The sequence below is a fragment of the Erythranthe guttata genome, chromosome 2 (genome assembly GCF_056151865.1).
Source record: "Erythranthe guttata isolate IM_541 chromosome 2, IM_541, whole genome shotgun sequence".
NCBI classification, from domain to species: domain Eukaryota; kingdom Viridiplantae; phylum Streptophyta; class Magnoliopsida; order Lamiales; family Phrymaceae; genus Erythranthe; species Erythranthe guttata.
The window spans coordinates 17,630,844-17,651,501 of NC_142534.1; the positions used below are offsets into that span (position 1 = coordinate 17,630,844).

At 36.9% G+C, this 20,658-nt stretch overlaps 5 protein-coding genes across 6 annotated transcripts; 2 read left to right on the plus strand and 3 right to left on the minus strand.

The window, feature by feature from the left end:
* Nucleotides 1–996: 996 nt before the first annotated feature.
* LOC105963848 (RING/U-box superfamily protein) lies at nt 997–4,493 on the minus strand. The gene is made up of 9 exons (XM_012988327.2): nt 4,293–4,493; nt 3,802–4,069; nt 3,329–3,430; nt 3,102–3,184; nt 2,887–3,003; nt 2,557–2,659; nt 1,916–2,471; nt 1,594–1,775; nt 997–1,463 (listed from the first exon to the last, which is right to left on the minus strand). The coding sequence occupies exons 1-9, from the start codon at nt 4,433–4,435 to the stop codon at nt 1,347–1,349; spliced, it is 1,671 nt and encodes a 556-aa protein (XP_012843781.2). The 5' UTR covers nt 4,436–4,493; the 3' UTR covers nt 997–1,346.
* Nucleotides 4,494–7,716: 3,223 nt separating this feature from the next.
* On the plus strand, nt 7,717–9,521 carry LOC105963849 (WRKY transcription factor 22). The gene is made up of 3 exons (XM_012988329.2): nt 7,717–8,527; nt 8,641–8,751; nt 8,854–9,521. Exons 1-3 carry the CDS (start codon nt 8,028–8,030, stop codon nt 9,272–9,274), a joined length of 1,032 nt encoding a protein of 343 aa, XP_012843783.2. The 5' UTR covers nt 7,717–8,027; the 3' UTR covers nt 9,275–9,521.
* On the minus strand, nt 8,582–13,393 carry LOC105963850 (Pentatricopeptide repeat (PPR) superfamily protein). Of its 2 annotated transcripts, none has more exons than XM_088814777.1 (3): nt 10,621–13,393; nt 10,374–10,436; nt 8,582–9,334 (listed from the first exon to the last, which is right to left on the minus strand). In XM_088814777.1, the coding sequence occupies exon 1, from the start codon at nt 13,100–13,102 to the stop codon at nt 10,859–10,861; it is 2,244 nt and encodes a 747-aa protein (XP_088670903.1). In that variant the 5' UTR covers nt 13,103–13,393; the 3' UTR covers nt 8,582–9,334; nt 10,374–10,436; nt 10,621–10,858. The 2 variants fall into 2 exon arrangements, with proteins under 2 accessions (XP_088670903.1, XP_088670904.1); XM_088814778.1 differs by having other exon boundaries at nt 8,944–9,334; nt 10,374–10,411.
* An 81-nt stretch (nt 13,394–13,474) lies between these two features.
* On the minus strand, nt 13,475–15,876 carry LOC105963851 (3-methyl-2-oxobutanoate hydroxymethyltransferase 1, mitochondrial). Its single transcript, XM_012988331.2, has 5 exons — nt 15,315–15,876; nt 14,558–14,764; nt 14,215–14,361; nt 14,052–14,105; nt 13,475–13,957 (listed from the first exon to the last, which is right to left on the minus strand). The coding sequence occupies exons 1-5, from the start codon at nt 15,741–15,743 to the stop codon at nt 13,724–13,726; spliced, it is 1,071 nt and encodes a 356-aa protein (XP_012843785.2). The 5' UTR covers nt 15,744–15,876; the 3' UTR covers nt 13,475–13,723.
* Nucleotides 15,877–16,995: 1,119 nt separating this feature from the next.
* LOC105964003 (alpha/beta-Hydrolases superfamily protein) lies at nt 16,996–20,657 on the plus strand. Its single transcript, XM_088814779.1, has 10 exons — nt 16,996–17,391; nt 18,032–18,168; nt 18,265–18,438; nt 18,781–19,017; nt 19,129–19,229; nt 19,322–19,394; nt 19,521–19,589; nt 19,741–19,848; nt 20,091–20,216; nt 20,330–20,657. The coding sequence occupies exons 1-10, from the start codon at nt 17,067–17,069 to the stop codon at nt 20,522–20,524; spliced, it is 1,545 nt and encodes a 514-aa protein (XP_088670905.1). The 5' UTR covers nt 16,996–17,066; the 3' UTR covers nt 20,525–20,657.
* The last annotated feature ends 1 nt before the right edge of the window (nt 20,658 follows it).

A 20,658-nucleotide genomic window follows, 5' to 3' on the forward strand; every position in this document is an offset into this window, starting at 1 on the left:
ATCCAATAATATTTGAATAGTTTCCAAAAATGTTGGATTGAATTAATAATATTTAGGTATGTATGGATGAAGATTTGATAGATGAACGGTGAAAAAAAAAATCATATGGGACGGCGGCAAATGACAGAGGGAAGATCGTGTAAGGTATATAAGATAGTGTTCTAAAATGCAATATTATTATTACACACAATTCCACCGGCCTTAGGTTTACATATGGGGTTTGAACGAGCCGATCTCGCCTCTTTTCGCAGGCTTGAGTCTATTTTGTCTAGCTCGAGTTCGTTCTTTTTTTGCTCGAGCTCATTTTTGTTTTGTTTTTTTTTTTTTTATTTTTTTTTGTTCGAGCTCGGCCGGTTAGAAAGCTCGAGCTCGAAAAACTTCAGTCCGAGTTCGATCTTTTTTCGAGCCGGCTCATCGAGCTCACGAGTCGGCTCGGCTCGTTTACCACCCCTGGTTTACATAGCAGTGGTAAATGAGATGAGTCGGCTCGATAAAATCTCGAACTCGAACTCGAGCCCAAGTTCGATTATAATTGTTCGACAGCTCTCGAGCTTCTTATTTATTTATTTTTTTTATTTAAATGATATTAAATAAATACATATAAAACAAAAATTACAGTTTATTTTTAGTTTTATAGTCATAAAATAAAGTAATATTAATATTAAAATTAGAAAAAAACCTAAAAATTAACAAATGAATTGACCTCAAGCTCGATAAATCTGATTGAGCTTGCTTGAGCTTAAAAAATAAAAGCTCGATGAGCTCGAGCTCGCAAAATTGGATACGAGCTTGAGCTTGAGCTTCAGCTTAGAAATTTTGGCGAGCTCAACTCGTTCACACCCCTAGGTTTACATCAATAATATTGTTATTTTTTTTTTAGATGAATAATATTGTTATCAATATTATATAATTGATGGCTATTTATTGATGATGCTAATTGATGGCCATTTATTTGTCTAATTGATATAATAATTACAATTAGTGACAAAAAGTATAACAATTTGAATGCAGTGGGAGTGATTATTAACAATTATTATTGGGTTTTAAGCTGCAAAATAGCCTTTGAAAGATTGTATCTTTGTATTTCTGGCAATGTGGAATTATGAAGCTTGAAAAACTCATCTCCCAGCTCCGGAGTGCTCGTTCTTTCGAGGTTTCCAGGTGTCAGTCTCCAAATAATCTAATTGCATTTGTACCCCTGGAATTGTCGTTAAAATCGGAACGGTCCGACCAGATAATTTCCGATCGAGTTTTTCATTCCGAATTTCAAAAATTTTGTTTTGTCAAAAACTGGAATTCGAAATTGTAACACATACGAAATTTCGATATCCACTAATCTAATTTGATCATTGACCTGTCCTACGAAAGAAATGCTCGATCTGCAAGTGTCCTTTAGGCTTCAATTTGTTTGGCTTGGCACCAAGTTTGCACTTTTTTACCCAAGATGAAGTATCTTTCGAATCCTGCACAAAAATAAAATCGAAACACGTCAAAAGAATACTCGATTACTACGTTAACTAAGTATAGTAATACTATCAAGAATTCGACTTTCAAATTGACAAAATTAGAAAACGAAACCCAACAAAAACGCACCGATGATGTTTCATCGAGAGATCTCATAACTTTGATTCGGCCGCCTCTTCCGTCAGCTCCAACGGCAATCAAGTCACCTGTTATTGCATTTGGTTTGATGTTCTGAGCTTTCTTGCACCATTTCCCCAAGTGCCAGTTTGTTCCATCGGGGCCCAATAACCCACCCGAAAAACAATGGTCGCCTGGAAATTTTGCAAGATTTCGATCAAAAAAAAATTATTTTTAATAAATAATGCTAAATCGATATTAGGCTTAATCAGTCATCAACAGCAATACCACAAAAAAAGAACGTGTCTTCAGAATTCAATGTGAAAAGATTTACCAGGTTGAGGAACTGAGGTCGAAAATCTAATCTCGTTTCTAACATGAAGTGAGGCTTGAATTGGATTTCTTTCGCCATAGCATATCAAGTCGTCGTCTATATTAGCAGGCAGGTTATTCGTCTGATCCCTATTTTCACCTTTTTTCATAGACCAAGAGCAAGACACTCCATCTTTGTTGCCGTGTCTTACTGTTTCTACTTCGTTTTGTGAATCAAAATCTACATGGCATCTCTCCATATAGACATTCTTGTCTGTAACTGGCGTCGATTTTTTGTCTGAGAATCCTTGCACAAAAGTTGAGCACACAGTGTCCTTGTCCTTGTCATTATTACATCCAGGTAAACTATCGTCTACTGGGTTTTTCCGAGCTACTTTCCTCGAACGAAATGTGGTGTCTGGCAAATCGATAGTTTCGTCTAAATCAAATTGATTTGCAGATCTCTTCAGTGTACTGTCAGGTGATGGGGTCTTGAATTTGGTATCCTGATTTTTTAGCAATCTCAACGCTTCGTTGTCTTTGATTTCAACAGCGGTCTCGAGTTCTTGGACTCTCGACTGAAAAAATAGTGGATGTTGAGTTATTCTTTTATACGAAAACTGAAAAAATTCAACTCACTTCTGAGCTTTGTATTTAACTAACCTTGAGCTTCTTTATCTTTTCATTAGCTTTCTCGAGTTTACTTAGGCACCGAGCCTCTCCCCTCCCTAAAACGCTGCACTTGGCCATTAGTTCCTTGTAACACCTACATGGCAATGCAACACTAATCATATACTGATTACCTAAATATCACGATCGCATGGTTTCTCGAACAATATGATATTTTTAGCTTAAATTTATTATTCAAAATTTTAACCATACAGATAAGCCACTCCATTATACATCAATAGGAAATTACAAAAAAAAAAAAAGAAAAAAAAAAAAACAAACAAACAAACACACACTCACACACACACACAATAAAACTCTTACTTATTCCGAATCACCAACGACTTTTTCAGGACATCAACTGTTTCTCTGCTGCCAGCATCGTTTCCTAACGAAGCAAGCTTCGCGACTTCGTCTTCTTCCAAGTCCAAATCAGAGGCTCTGCAATAAAACGAAAATAATGCATTTTTTTAGCAACAAAAAGTTGTATTCTAGTAAAGCTTGTTAAATATTGAATCGACAACACAATCTCCACATACAGTTTAAGTGCTGCGAGTTCCTTGGCCAAAGTAATATTTCTCTCTTGCAGTCTCATTTGTTCCGATATTGATCTATCCAACTCCTGCAACACGATTCACCGAATTCATAAAAATGCTTTTAATCATCAAGAATTCTTAAAAAAAATGTTGAACCGAGTAATTTCTGGTCCATGAATGTACATTTCATACATGCATACACGCTGTATCTATTTTGGAAGGAAAAGTACCTCAGATTTCACCCGAAGCAACTGCTGACTGGTTGCTTTCTGAGACAGAGCTTCAGTTTTTAGTGCAACTTCTGCTTTCAGTTTTTCCTTACACGAGAGGAGCTACAATATAAGATCGTTATTACATGAGAAACAGTTTTATTGCATATCTGTAACCAGGGAATAACCGAGAAACCTGTTTCACGAATACTAACAACAGCTGGATTTTGATTTTGACACACTCAAAACATACGGCAGAAAGTGAAATTACGTGAAACTTTCAAATCCTATGTTCAAGATTTGCTTAGAGTTTGTACGGATGTGAAAGGGCTTCAACTCATACACTTAAATAAAATTACATATTTTAATTTTGCAAATCAATTAGGTATTCCAGAAAAAAACAATTAGATCAATAGAATAATGTAGAATGAATTTCATATTCGACATAACGAAAGGATTCTCGTGTGGTTAAAAAAAAGGCTCGATAGTATTACCTGATCCTTAACTTCCTTCAACTCTTTCTGCTGCTGCTCGAAAGTCGAAGCCATGGCCACAACCTTCCCCTCCAACCTGTTGACCTCATTTCGCAATTCATCGGGATTTTCCCCGTAATTCGATGGCTTTTGAGATAAACTAGAATCATTTGAATCGCCAATAGATTGAAAATAGAGGCGGCCCACATTCGAATTGGTACAACTTTGTTTGCATATAGGACAACTCCTCTTCTTCACATTTGGGCAGTACTCAAACCATTGCTGAAGGCTACAGTTCACCATTAACACAATTAATTACAGTTTCCCTAAGAAATTATTAATGACTAATAAAACACCATAAATTGCAAAATCAATCGGAAAAAAAAAGGGGGGGAATTAGGGATCTACAAAAAACTTCAAACACAATTTTTTTCAAACAAAAATCTTTTCGTTTTCGCACGAAGAATAGAACGATGAAGCAAAACGAGCGAGTCGAGTCCGATTCAACTCACCAGAGCTCGTGAAAAACGTGGCCGCAGATGGAGATGGATTGTAGGTCTTCGATTGAGGGTTTGAGATCTTCGTAGCAGATCGAGCAAATTGTCTTTGAGAATGAATTGCTATTGGCATCGCCATTGTTCTTACATCCAACCATATCTGCATTTTGCAGAGAATTGCTTCAATTTTCTTCATTTTATTGGTTTAGGAGAATAATTTTTTGAGAGAGCGGGTTTTGGCAAATTTTTTGAATTTTTTTCTGTAAACATTTCGCGCGGGAAAGAGGGCGCCGAAATTCACTTTCCATTAATTCACTTTAAAATTGGGCTAAATAATTCTGGCCCAACCAATACCACTAACTAATTGTTAATTTTCCATTTTTTTATTTGTTTGTAAAATGATATTGATTATGATTTATACTTGATCTACTAATTTTTTTAATGTATTAATTTTTTTAGGTAAATTATTATAAAAAAATATTGACGATAAAATTTAGTTATAAAATAATTCCTTTAGTTTTGTAATTTACGCGCTATCGTAATTTTGAAAGAAATGAGATGTGTAATTAACACTGGGCTTTTACGATGTGTAATAAGTCCGACTTAAAAAATTATCGACAAAAATAATTAAACTCGAACTGTTAAACATCGTTCTCTCTTAATCTACCGATTAAGCGATCACGTGATAAATTCTTTCTTAATGTTGAACAAACTATACTATAGTTTGACACGATAGCAAAATGCTATTATTATTTATCACAATAATTGGCAAAATCAATGACTTTTTTTAAAGGGTGAAAACATCATGTGACCAAATATTGTAGAATTCTTATAATACATATTTAGTATTTTAACCCCGTTACATATTAATTGTTAAACAATAATGGATAGAAAAGAAAATGATAATGATATATTGGATGGGTTGATTTGATTTGATTGAGTAATGCAAGAATGCCTCTAATAGTGCTAATTAAATGGTGGAAGTTATCCATCTTAAAAAAAAGCAAAAGCCCTCGCCCTTGGGCCCTCGTTTCCTGGTCCGGCTGATTAAAGAATGTAATCACGATAATTTAAAGGTTAGTTAGTATAGTAGACTTGAACCTGTAGTCCATAAAGAATAAACCCTTATAATAGATGAAATTCTCATTTTACGTTTGTGAGAACTCGATCTCAGTACATTGCACCAATTTACCATCCTCGAAATCAGTCGAGTTATACCCATGCGGCAGCCAATAAAAAAAAGAAGTATTATTATCTAGTGGTAGTTGTCTATCTATCATTTTCTTAAATTTTATATTTTAGTAATTTTCTTGTCGTATTGGTCTTTTCTTTTTTTGTCAAAGCTCCCCAAACCCACTTAATTCTAATTATATATATGGGAGTTTATATATATGAAAATTTGGGACTTCGTTATTTACTTATTTATCTTGATAAGTTTGTCAAAAAATAAATAAACTTGGTTAATAAAAAAAATAAAATATTCAGACATGTATGTATTTAAAAGAAATAATAATAATAAACAAAAAAATTGTTTATTTAATTTACAATTTAAAACCATCCCTATTTTCGAATTCCATTTAAAAAAAAAATCGCACAGAAAAATTGAAAACAAAAGGCTGGTGACCGCACGATCACTGATCAATCGCCAATCAAACAAAATCCTGGCCGTTGATATACAGACATAGGATACGCTGCAATAAGACACAGGCTTTTAGTTTAGCATTTAAGGGCACGGCGCACGCTTGCGACCATTTCCTGCATGGGGCCCACTAGTACACCTGCAAGTTGTCATGCCACCTCACTCTTATCTCATGGATCCTCGCCTCGTAGCCGTTCGATGAACCTTGTACCCGTTGAAAGAGTCAACCTCGTTGACAAGGTACCCACAGCCGCGGAATATGCGCGTGAGTTTTATACACTGAGTTGACTCCAATTAACATGGTTAAGACCAATTAACATGGTTAAGACCGTATATACTATATATTATATATAGTATAATATTGTCGTTTTGGGTTGTTTTGCACATATTAAGAAAATCAATAAATGTGCATAGATTATAGTAAAAAAACAGATACAATTACTAAAATATCATCAACATTAATTGATTCTTAACTAATTAATTAGGAGTGATTAAGGGTAAAATTGAAAATGATGCAATTAATGCTTCATTGAAAATCTAAAATGACAAATAATTTGGGACAAAAAAAACTCTCTAAAAAGACATATAATATGGGACAGAGGGAGTACTTCCATTCGTTCATAAACAATTGTCACTTTTCACAAAGATTAAAAAACTCAATAAATATCAATAAATATATCTTGATTTTAGAAAAATCATATAAAAATGACTAAAACAACCTTTAATATTTAATGATTTATAAGAGAAAATTAATGAATAGAGTTTCATTAATAAGGTTAAAACAGAAAAAATGCATTTAATGCAGTATTGGAAATCTAAAGTGACAGATAATATGGAACAAAAATATTTTTAAAAAGAGACAGTTATTGTGGAACAGATGGAGTATTATATAGTACGCGTTTAAACAAGCAGAGCTCTTGTCGAGCCTGACAAAGTTGGTGAGCTTGAGCTCGAGTTTGTAAATTTAATATATTTTTATAAATAAAAATGCTTAAGTTCAAAAAATATTAGCTCGAGCTTATGAGCTTGAGTTTTATGATCAGCCGAGCTTAGAATATCATCTTTTATCGCCGGCTCGTGAGCTTCTGTTTATATATTTTTACAATATATATATATATCAATATTATTAATAATACTTAAAAAAAATTACACTTGTTTAGATATTAAAAAAAGAGTTCAACACTTATTATTTTTTGTTATAAATATATAATAAAATAAAAAAATACTTAAAATTCGAAATCAAACTTGCTTAAGTGAATGAGAGCTCGTGAGCCTTACCAATGAGCTTGAGATTGAAAAAAAAAAACCAGGTTCCAGGGAACTTGGCAAAAACTCATATAATTTTACATGAGGTCGAGCGAGTTCGAAGTCGACTCGTTTACTGACCCAAAATTTTATGGTTCCCCCATTGCTTTATTACGTTTATTGTTAAGTATTAATATTTCATTTTTCCTATTTGTTTCCTATGATTAAAATAGACATTTTAAACTATACACATTAGTCCCCTTTTATAGCGTTCATTAAAATAACACCATATGTTTATTAAAGAAATTGAGGTACGCCACGCGCAGGAGTCTCGAGTCAACAACACGTCCTTCAAATTTCTTGAATGGGGGTCTCTCCCACGTGTCTTGCCTCTCTTTCTATTTGTCGGCAAGTGCCCTCCACAAACACTCTCACGAGATCTAATAATACACCACCGCGTAGACCTTTTCTTTTCTCTCTCTCTCTCTCACACACACACACACCTTTGACATTTTTCCATAGTCAACCCACTAACCATTAAAAAATTAATTTCTTTTTTTTTTTGGTTGGGACTTAATTTTATGAACACAAACTAAAGAAAAAGAAAGATAACAAGATAAGCCAAATGCCAAAAACCCCCCATTTGATAATTGATAATTCCACCACTGCCCTCCAAAACACCCCCCCTCCCTCTCTCTCTCTAGACTTTCTAGTGAGAGAAAACAAAACCATCTCTCTTTCTCTCTCTATAAATAAAATTGTTACCTCCATAACTTTTTCCCCCCACCTTCTCTCTCTACCAAATTTCCAAAAGTCAGCGCCTTCTTTTGTCTCTTCATAACTTCAGCCATACAGAAAGAAAAAAAATGGAGGACGATTGGGATCTGCACGCGGTGGTCAGAGGCTGCGCCGCCATATGCACCACCACCACATCCACATCCGCCGCCGCCGGAGAGTTCACAAGCACAACCTCACACGGCCGAGTTTTCAGTACTTTGAAGCAAAACTGCACTAGCTTTAAAGATCTGTTTGAGCCGAGAAGAGAGAGCTTCGTACAAGAACTGCATGAGCTTTACCGACCGTTTTTCCCCTTGTCGGAAGAATCTTCGTCGCTAAAAGTAATTCCGTCGCAAAATTTACCTATTTCACCACTCTCTGTTCTTGGAGGACTCCAAGATCTACCATCTGAACACCAACTAAAACAACAACAACAACAACAACAACAACAACAACAACATCTGCAAATAATGAAACAATTACCTCCGCCGACACATCTCCGGCAAAAGCAACAAGCTTTTTCCGTCGCTAATTGCTCACCAAAAGCTAGTGTTATTTCACACCCACCTCCTCCGAGGTCCAAAAGAAGGTATTTTTTTCTTTCTTTTTTATTCATTTTAAGCTGCAAAAAAAATAAAAAAAATTGATGGATCTGGAATTTGTTTTTGATTCGGATTTTTTTGGGGTGAAATTTTATTACAGGAAGAACAATTTGAAGAGGGTTTGCCACGTGGCAGCAGAGAATTTATCTTCTGATATGTGGTCTTGGAGAAAATATGGACAAAAACCCATTAAAGGCTCACCCTACCCAAGGTTTTAATTTTAATTCACAAACATTTATATCTACATACATATATGTGTGTATATATATTTTCTTGAAGTTGTTGCTAATTATTTTGTTGTGTGCACGAGCAGGGGTTATTACAGATGCAGCACATCAAAAGGGTGTATGGCGAGAAAGCAAGTGGAGCGGAATAGATCCGACCCGGGTATGTTCATAGTTACCTACACGGCGGAGCACAACCACCCCATCCCAGCTCACCGGAACTCTCTCGCCGGCAGCACTCGCAACAAGCAGCCGGAGACGCCCATCTCCGACGACCCCAACAAACAACAGACTTCGTCTTCGCCGGAAAAGATGGAGAGCAGCCGGGACGACGACTTAGCTGAGGCGGCCGCCGACGAAGACGACGACGATTTTAGCATCTCGGAGATGGCACTGGACGAAGATTTCTTCGCCGGATTGGAGGATATAACCGCCACAGATTCCGGCGAATGTTCCGGCCAGTTTTCGGTGCAGTTGCCTTGGCTTCCGACCATCACCGGCGGTGGTTGACTTTAATTGTGGGTGTGCTTTTCTTCATTTTGTAGGCATAACTTTTTGTCCGGTCCAGAGCTGTAAAGAATCTTGAAAATCACAAATCTTTTTTTTTTTTTTTTTTTTTTTTTATTTACTTTTTATTTTGGGTATAAATTAAATATGTCAAATCATAAAGACAGCCTTGTAGAGGAAAAAGGAGCTTATTCCATTTTATCTTAGATAGTGCTAATATTATTGCACATGTATTGTAGATTATGAGTTATGACTTATGATTTATAAATAGAATAAATTACGAGCACCCGTGTAAAATCCAATTACGAAAAAATTCCTCATGTTTGTATAATCACAACCACTCCTCAACTGTTAATCTTCTTGCACGTCAATCAGTGACAAATTTAGTAGAATATTCTAGATTATGTGGAATATTCTTCAATTTGCACCCGTTTACCCCATTCTAGCTCCACATTTTGAAACGAGATGACCATAAGATGTGTCTCTTCACTTGTAAATATCAGATTGAGGTACATTACATACTGCATTTATGCACAAAACAAGTACATACTAGAGAATATTCTACAAAATATAGAATTTGACACCATAAAAATGAACGTGTAAGCAGATGCATAGTTGAGGGGAAGAGGGTGATTGTAATTACCCAAACACAAGGAGTTTTTCCGTAATTTGATATTACCTCAGAGGTGGCCGTAAATTACCCTTATAAATATACATTTTCAAATTCCTTTTTTTTTGGGGGGTGGGGTTTGGGGTTTGATAATTATTCATTTGTTGGTACTGATTGTGTTTAATAAAATTATTTCCCAATCCCAAGTAGAATCTATGGTACAACAGTAATGCATGACAGCTCCAATATCAATATCTAATGTGTTTAAATACAAGTCATATTCTTCATGGGGATGCTCTGATAGAGACAAATACAAACTGTGATAAAAAAGCAGTTCCCATCAGATTTATTGTATACACTACACAAAGTAAAATAGTTACTTTGAAGTTTCAACACTAAAAATTGAAATACTACCGAGTATTTCGATTTCAAAGAAAATAACGAGACACGAGTTCCGTAATACCAAGGTTATGTAGAAATTAAATCACTAACCCTTCTCGATTTCCTGTTCTTCGAAAGATGTCCGAGAGCTGCACTTAAAAACTGAATCATGTGCTACATTGGACAAAAAATTACGAGTCTTTGTGAACGACAAATAAAATAAATCTTTAATTGGAGCAATATTCCGTAAAAACGTCATCGGACTAGGGGAAATAATAGACAATACAGAAGGGGCATCTCATTCTTTCTCCACTTCCACCGAAAAAAATAAAGAAAACATGTAGACAAATTAAGTAACCTCGTCAATTGTGGAAACAAATCGATTTCTTGAGAATTGGGCAAATCCCAAGCTGAACAAGCATGATTTCTCGATTATCTCAACAAAGTTCCCCCCCCCCCCCCCCCCCCCTACTGTACAATGTAGACGGTTATTTCCATTAACCGGATATTATAACTTCGATATTCAACTTGCATATCTTTTTCTTGAGGCAACAGAAAGGTCCTTTCTGTAATTTCCTTCTCAGACCATATTTTCTTTATATGGTTGAAGCAGAAACCTGGTACCCTTGCACAAACTTACGCAATTTTTCTATCTCACCGACCTCAGAAAGCCACTCAGTGAGGATCTCCATCGTAACATAGTCAGGATTACACGCTTGTTCGGTCATTTGATCCATGAATTCCAGTGCCTTCTCAAGCATTTTCCTCTGCCGAAGCCCTTTAAACAGAGCATTATATGTGTTGCTATTTTGCCTCACCCCCTTTTCCTTCATATCATCCATCAACGTAAGAGCAACTTCCAAACCATCATTCTTGCAAAGGGAGTCAATCAACATGTTATATATTACAGTATTTGGAGGTACCTTTGACGAAGAACTCATGTCTGTGTATATTTTCATAGCCGCGTCTATATTGTTACTCGTGCAATACGCTTGAATCATTGCCCCGTAAGTAACAACGTTAGGTGTCAAACCATCCCCGATCATCTTTTTCATCACTTTGTGGGCATGTTTGAAATCTCCGTTGGAGCAGAAAAACGAGAGCAGAGTGTTGTACGTAACACGGTCGGGCTTCACTCCAGCTGTTTCCATATCTTTAAGCATCTCGGCTGCTTTGTCCAATTTATTTTTCCTGCAAAACCCACCGATCAGAATATTGTAACTCACAACATCTAAGCAGAAACCAGCTTCCTTCATCCTCGACACAACAAAGGTGGCATCATCCATTCTTCCAGCCTGGCAAAGACCTGAGATCAAGCTGTAGTAAACAACGGCATCTGAAGAGCAACCGTTTTCTTGCATTTCGTCGAACAGCTTCATCGCCCTGTCGATATTGTTAACATTGCAGAAAGCTGTTATGAGGACTGTGTAAGTAACCGCATTCCCTTTCACGCCTTTCTCTCGAATGTTATTAAAAAGCTCCATTGCACTGCTAACCCTTCCGTGCTTACACATCCCGTCTACCAAAGTATTGAGCGTAACGACATTAATCTCCACACCTTCTTTGCTCATCTGTTCGAAAAGCTCGTTGCCCTTGTCAATCTCACCAGCTTTACAAAATCCATCGATTAAGCAATTATAAGTAATCGTATTTGGTCGGCACTTTTTCTCCGGTCTCATCTTCTCGACTAACTTCAAACCCTCATCTTGCCTCCCCACTTTACACAATCCATTGATTAATGTATTGTATATAACAACATCAGGTTCTACGCCAACTTCTCCACCCCTCATTTGCTCAAGCACCTCCAATGCCTCATCCAACCTTCGCAATTTACTCAATTGATTGATTGTAATTCCGTAAGTCACAATATTTGGTTTGATCCCACTCTCCTTCATCTCCTTCATAAGCAAATTCATTCTTGCAAAATCATGATTATTCGCTAACCCTGTTAATAGTGCATTGCAAGATGCGATCTCCACATCGGACCCTGATTTTATTCCCTCGTGCAAAACAACCCAAGCCTTGTCGAACTCTTTGTTCCTACAAAACCTCTTGATGATTTGTGTAAACCAAAAACCAAAACTTTTCGGAGAAACACCGTGTTCACTAAAACTGGTAACGAGGTTGCAGATTTCCTCGTCCGTCACTCTCCTGCCACTCCAATTTTTCTTCAATATGGAGGAGAAAACAATGCCCGCGGTATTCGTGTTCGGAGGATAACAAGAATCCGGCTCAAGCATTTCGTCAAGCAGCTTCAAGGCATCGTTAAAACGTCCCCATTTCAAAAACCCAACAATAACTAAATTCAACACGTCCGTGTTTTTCATTTCCTCGTCCATTGAATCAAATACGGACATCATTTCATCCAGCTTCTTGCCCCGACCAAAATACTTGATCAGGAGAGTCGCCGCGTTGACAGAAAGTGGAATATTCTGCTCTTTCGACAGCACAAAAAGCTCGCACAGCGTTCCTGGGTTTTCGCGCATGGCGACCTCGAGAACAGCTTGGAATGCGAGGGGGATGGAATCGGACAGCTCGGCGGCGGTCTTCAGGTGGTTGAAGAAATGGAGGGCATTTTGGTAATTCGGCAGCTGGCGGGTGACTCTGAGGACGGCCGGTGGGGAGAGGGAGGAAAGGAGGGTTTGGAGGTTGGAGTTGGTAGGCCAGGAGCTGGGATCGGTGGTTTGGAGGAGAGAGAGTGTCTGAGAGATTGGGGAAGAGAGATCCGGCGACGGCGTCGACGGAGGTACGGGGTGGACATCGGCGGAGAAGCGACGGAGATTATTGGCGGCGGCGGCGGCGGGTGGGGTTTTGAAAGGTTTTAGTGTGATTCTCCTCATGCTCGATTCTCAGAAGCAAAATTAGGAAGAAGATTAAAGCGTGGGACTCTATAATAAGGGTTTATGGGAAATAGGTTATTTGTTCGAGTAATGAAATTAAGCAATCGAGTCGAGCTAAAACGGATTTAAATCAAATCGAACACGAATCGAGCTCGAGCACCTTAATTTTCACACATATTTTAACGGTTTGTTTTCTTCAAATCCGACAATCCAAACTCCATAATTTGCCGAAATGTTTTCGAATTTGATTCTTCATGCTATTGAACCGAGCTCGAACAAGCTTTTTAACAAACGATCAGCAATCGAGTAGTTTGGTTTGATTATAAATTCTTATCTACTTTCGTGTTTCGAACTAATACAAAGAATGTTGCATGAAAAACACAACGACCAATCTTGGTAAGTGAAACTAAATACACCGGGTAGATCTTTACCATTCATACACACACACACACACCAACATTGGTGTGTGTAGATCAACGGTAAAAAATCACCCGGTACAGTCTTCACCGCGTGTAGCATAGAAATAACCCATTACAAATATGGATTATGAATACTCTCCTTTATTTAGCTCATTCAAGAAAGCATCTCATCGTTTTCGAGATAGAAAAAAAAAACATTTTGTTATTTAGTGGGGTCGATCTTTTGAGAGGCATCGGCAGCTGCAGATGCAGCGTCGCCCAATCCCATCTTCTGCAAGGCATGCATGAAACCGTCGATATCAGAAGCGCTGATTTTATAAGGGCTGTGAGCAGAGCCTGGAAAACTGCCGTTTTTAACTTCGTCCGAATATTCCATAAGAGCCTTGTTTATTACATCTCCCACGTGTGCATACTGTTTACAGAACTTTGGAGTCACCTGCAGAATCCCGATTTTCTTACTTCTTAGTAAACATTAAAAAAAAATTAAAAAATCGATATCGTTAAAATTAATAAATAAACTTCGAATAAACCTTGGCATGGTGTGGGTGTTGTAGCATCCCGAGTAGATCATGGTACACTAATACCTGCGCGAGAAAATTAGATAATATAAGAATAGTTCAAAATACGATATTGCTAAATCGTGAGGGAATATAGAATAAACTTTATGCCGTAAAATAAAATAAAAATACGAACTTGACCGCTACAAAAAGGACCAGCACCAATTCCGATAGTCGGGATTTGAAGAGCTGACGTGGCTGCAGCAGCCACAGGCGGAGGAACGCATTCCAACACAACGGCAAAACACCCTGCTTCTTGCAAAGCCATTGATGTTTCCACAACCTTCACAAAACGAAAATTCCATATTCGTAAATTCATTTTTTTACGTTTTTCGAAATTTTAAGAGAAAAAAAAAACAATACAAGCCTTAGGCAATGTTTGGCCCGAATTTTCAAATTCTCCCCAAAAAATGAAATTATGCTTGTTTTTAAGATTTTAAATGTACTAAGAAACCTCTTTGAGGAATAAAATCAAACACCTTGACTGCGCTATCGACGTTTCTGCCTTGCGGCCTGAATCCTCCAAGAACACTAATGGCTTGAGGGGTGAGACCGACGTGGCCCATTACGGCAATACCAGCTTCGACAATCGCTTTAGCTGCTGTGATTCTTGAAGGGGCCCCACCTTCCAATTTGATTGCATCCATTCCTCCTTCTTTCAAAACCCTTACAGCTGTATCAACTGCCTGCTCATAATTCAAACTGCAAATCACCAACCATACATACATTCACAAACCCGAAATTACGAAAACAAAAAAAAAAGATTGAAAAAAAGGGTCTCCGATTGTAAATAGCACGCATTTTGATTCATTACTAGTCACAAGAGAAATTGAGCCTGATAAATTACAGTTGTAAAACCTATAAAATTTCTACATTCTCGTTGGTTGCTTCAAACAATGTCGAGTAAAAACCGCGGCTTTAATCAAAGAAGTACGAAAAAAATCAAAACTTGGTACCAAATCAAAAGCATAAATTTATATATCTGAGATAATACAATATGCTATAATGCTACAATGCTAATAGATAAATAGATATATTAAATTACTTAAAAGGCAGCATGATTAACAATAAAATACAGCGATAAACTTGATATATATATATATATATATATATATATATATATATATATATATATATATATATATATATATATATATATATATTTGATTAGAAAAAATGTGGGTTAATTCTGGATTAAAATAATATTGTCATAGCATAATTAAGCAAAATTGTCACCTGATGAGTGCTGGACTCGTAGCTACCAAAAGGCAAGTCCCCAACGAGCAGAGGGCGAGTGGCGCCACGCGCCACCGCGCGGCAGTGGACGAGCATCTCATCAACCGTGATGGGGAGAGTGGTGTCGTGGCCGTGGACCACCATCGCGGCGGAATCGCCGACCAAGCAGATATCGATCCCGGCGGTGTCCAAATGCACCGCCGACGGGTAATCGTAGGCCGTGACCATGGTTATGGGCTCGCCCTTCCTGTGCTTCTGGCGGAGGTGAGTGAGGGTCACGCGCTGGGTGTGGTTCTGGGGCTTGGGGCCGCCGTAGACGGTGTTTTCCGGGACATTGCTCATGCGCCGCAGAAGGGATAGCGCGGAATTGGAGTGCGTTCTAATGGAACAAGTGCGGAGGTTTTTGCATAGTGATGATAGAATTCCCATTTTGAGCCGGCGGAGGAGAAGTGGGTGGGTGGGTGGGTGGGTGGTGGTTTTGGTGGGGAAAAAGGAAATGTAATTTTCGTATCTCAATTCCAATTTATCCAAAAATAGGTAAGAATGTTTATTTCATGGGAACAGTGGAAATATGAGTGTGTGAGATTAAAATAATCTTATACTAATTAACGGATTAATAATTATTCGAGAGATTTAATAATAAATTATTTTAGTCCATTATAATATATATATTTTAAAATTTAGGGAAAATTTCATTTTGCCCCCTAAAAAATGCATCTTAGCACTTCCCCCTTAAAATACAAAAACGAGACTGTCCCCCTTCGAAATATACAACTTGGTGCACTTTGCCTCAAGTGTGTATTTCCCCGGTCTAATTCCCGCCGGATTAAGGGTGTATAATCATTTTACATCGTGCACTTCAAATTCTCACTTCTAGAGACACTTAAGGGCATGTTTGTTTCTATTTCCAAAACAATTTCTAGTTTTATACTATACATAAAACTGAGATTATGATTGTTTGAGGATTTTCACTTGGAAATTCCTATTTTTTTAACATTTTTTCCAATAGAAATACACTATTCATACTTTTCAAACCTATAATAATACCTACTAACCTATTTCTCTATCCTCCATTTTTTTTCTCCGATCTCAATAATAATAATAATAATAATAATAATAATAATAATAATAATCATCCTCAATCATTATATTCTACTTTTGCACGTACTTTCGTAGAGAAAATTCACCACAACCAAACATATTCCTATTTCTACACCTACATAAAACTAGAAATACCACTTCATCCAAACATATTCCCATTTTCTACACAAAAACCAATACATCTACTTTTTCCATCAGAAATTTTAAGAACTAGAAATTCCCATTGAAAACATAATCAAACATACCCTAAGGTTCCCAAATTAACAGAATTATCTTCCCAAATTGTTCGCTTCCAAATTAAACGAAGTTATCTTCCACATTGGACAAAAAATAGTTTCCGTTCTTCATAATCATTGTAATATAGGGTGGAAAATGTCAAATGACATTTAAAGCCTTAAAGGACGAAATTACCCTTCCAATTCAGTTAAATCCGACAAGAACCAGATCGAAAATACACATTTGGGAGCATAGTCCACCGAGTTGTATATTTCGATGGAGGATAGTCTCGTTTTTGTATTTTGAGCAGAAGTGCAAAAAATGTATTTTTTTATGGGGCGAAGTGCACTATTCCCTAAACTTTATGCATTATGTATTACTAGTTTTTTTAATAAATTTGGTGACGTTTGAAACGGCACCGAATCGGCAAGAGAAATGGGTGCACTAAGGGCACCCCTATTATTGCTAAAGCCACTCCACCACCTCCGTCTTTTCGCTTCTCCGTACTCACACTCACTCTCTCCATCTCCATCTCCGCCTCTCATCAAACCCTTGCACTTCCATTTTTCAATTAGGTCAATCACCAAAATTACGGCAATGGCCGATAACTCCGCCTCCGCCGGCAAACACATCTCGAGTGATTGGTTCTCAGTGCCGGAGCTCCGGCTCCGGGACCATAGGTTCACAGTACCTCTCGATTACTCTATCGGTGATATTGCTTCCCCCAGGATTACCGTCTTTGCTCGTGAAGTGGTCACTGGTAATGAAATAATTTAAATTTGAGAAATTCGAATTTTCGCTGTGCTGTGTGTGTATTCTTCGTTTTACTTGATTTAGGTTTATGTTTAAATTTTATCGATTTGATCTGTTTGTTTAGTTCTTTTGATTTTTTGATCAAGTGTATGCGATTTTTTCGAACATATATGATGTTGGCTTAGATTATAACGCTTTATTTCACCTTCACTGTTGCTGAAAACGTACGAAGAAGCTCTCCACAAGGGATTAGGAATTTAGCCATAAATTAAAGTTAGGTATAAATTTACTTATAAATCGGTTCTTTTCGTTTTCTATTGATAATCGACTCGTTTGCAAGATTTGATGATTGATTTATCTAAAATGAAACTGCAATGGGGTTCAATTGTCGATCGTTTTTCTTTTCTCCATTATTATCTGCAAAGGCTTTCCGGTTCAATGTATAAACAAGCAAATTGAATTTTTACGCATTTGCTGGACTGTAGTTTAACTGGTGCATTTGCTTAAATTCTATACTAGTTGCTCATTTACAATCTCGCTGAAGTGCATGAACAAGAAAGCAGATGTAGAATCGTTTAATTCTTCTGATTGGTATTTTTTTAATTCTAACCTCTATTATTTGTACTGATGAAGACCATACTTTGCAGCTGGGAAGGAAGAACTGCACCTACCTTTTTTACTCTACTTGCAGGGTGGACCTGGTTTTGAGTGCATGCGACCATCTGAATCTGCTGGATGGATAAGTAAAGCTTGTGAAGAATTTCGTGTTATTCTAATGGATCAGGTACGTATGTTAATTTAGCAACTTTAAGGTTTTGTGCGTTTATATACTCGCTATATTCTATTTTTTCCTCTTTCTGCTGAAATATTTACGGCACAGCGTGGAACAGGCTTATCAACCCCTTTAACACCATCTTCGATGACTCAATTTAAATCCGCTGAGGATTTGGCCAAATACTTGACACACTTCCGAGCTGACAACATTGTTAATGATGCTGAATTCATTCGCAAAAGGCTCGTTCCAGATTCTGGTCCATGGACAGTGTTGGGACAGGTATATATATATATATATATATATATATATATATATATATATATATATATATATATATATATATATATATATATATATATATATATATATATATATATATATATATATGGATACAAAGCACGTGTGCATGGTTTATGACATGCTTGTATTTTACTAGCTATTTTTTCTACATGAATGTGGTGCAGCCCGTATTAACCCTCTCACAATGTGCGATGACAATGAGTTCAAACTAGTGAAATTAAAAAGAACTACACACAGAAATACTTGATTCGAAGATATTCTTCAGTGATATGAACTCTGTGTTTTTGTTTGTTCACTTTATTCATTATTATTTTCCTGCAGAGTTTTGGAGGCTTTTGTGCAACGACTTACCTGAGTTTTGCTCCACAAGGACTGAAACAAGTCCTTATGACTGGTGGTATCCCTCCAATTGGAAGTGGATGCACTGCAGATACTGTTTACAGAGCTTGCTTCGAGCAGGTCAAGCATCAGAACGAAAAGTATTACAAGAGGTTCCCTCAGGATATTCAAATAATTCAAGAAGTGGTAAAATATTTAGCAGAGTCTGAAGGAGGCGGGGTGAGGAAACTTTATTAATTATTAACCTTTTTTCTTTTCTCGAAATAATCATTTTAGTGATATATATAACTCAGATTTTCCATCTTCCATTGTGCTCATTTATGAACAAAGGTAACACTCCCATCTGGTGGCATCTTAACACCACGTGGACTGCAGCTTCTAGGTTTGGCAGGTTTAGGGTCTAGTACTGGTTTTGAACGTTTACACTACTTGTAAGTAATTGCCTCCAAAATCTTCATAACTGTGATATATTTTGATGTGCTCTTCGCATCGGTTAATTATTTGTTTTTACTGTTTTCCATAGGTTTGAGAGAGTCTGGGACCCTATATTAGTTCCCGGAGCACCAAAGAGAATTAGCTACTCCTTTCTGAATGCAGTAAGTATTGGGAAAAAAAAATCTGAAAAAAGTTGTACTCGTATGTAAGCTCATGGTGACAAAATGATTTCTGAAATATTTTAGTCAGTTGGCAGCAATTTTGTAACATATTTGTACTTCATGCAGTACGAGAGGTGGTTGGATTTCGACACTAATCCTCTGTTTGCTATCATGCACGAGACAATATACTGTCAGGTAAATTTTTTGTCTGTTTAAAGTCACATGCTTGTTATGTTTTTCCAAACGTAAAATATATTCTTACATTAAGTGTGCTCATTCGCATTCTTCATGTTCATCTGTTATTTTTCTCGTTTCGTTATCTGATATGATTGTAAGTGGATTTAAGGGTGCTTCTTCAAGTTGGTCTGCTCACCGAATAAAGGCTGAAACCGACAGTCAGTTTGATGCAGTAAAGGCCGCCAAAGAAGGACGCCCAGTGCTCTTTACTGGAGAGGTATTAAAGAGAACCAGTTACTTTAACTAAGCACTAGTCGAAAAGTTTAAACATAGTAAAGCCATCCACATACTATAAAGCCTTTTTGTCGATAATTTAAAAAAATAATGGGTTAAAAACAAAAATCTAGCCATTATTCAAGCTGTGACCTGTTATTTAATTTTCGTAACTCGTACCAATTTCCATCAAATCGTTACTTTACATATTTGCTACTATTAATATGCATGCATTTGGCTTCGCAGATGGTATTTCCATGGTTTTTTGATGAAATTCACGCTTTGAGGCCTTTCAAAGAAGCAGCTCATTTATTAGCAGAGAAGAAGGATTGGCCTCCGCTATACGATATTGCCTCGTTAAATAACAACAAGGTATATTCTCAATGGACTAAAACTGCTATTCTTGATGATTTTTATTCTTCTTTTTTCGATAATGAAAGCAAATCTAGCAACTTTTTTTGGTCACTAATAAAATCATAATACAGGTTCCCGTTGCGGCTGCTGTATATTACGAAGACATGTATGTTAACTTAAAGATAGCGATGGAGACAGCTTCGGAAATAGCGGGAATACGAACATGGGTTACGAATGAATACATGCATTCCGGTTTGAGGGACTCCGGTGGTCAGGTTATTGATCGTTTGCTTGGAATGCTTAACGGAAAGAAGCCTCTCTTTTGATTTTTCGACACATTGAAATCAAACCATTGTCTCACTTGTTGGCCTGTTTGGGTGGTATTATGGCAGCTTGAAGGAGAGAAGCATTTATTTTGTAACAAATGAGATGATATTAATGATAATTATTTTGAGTAAAT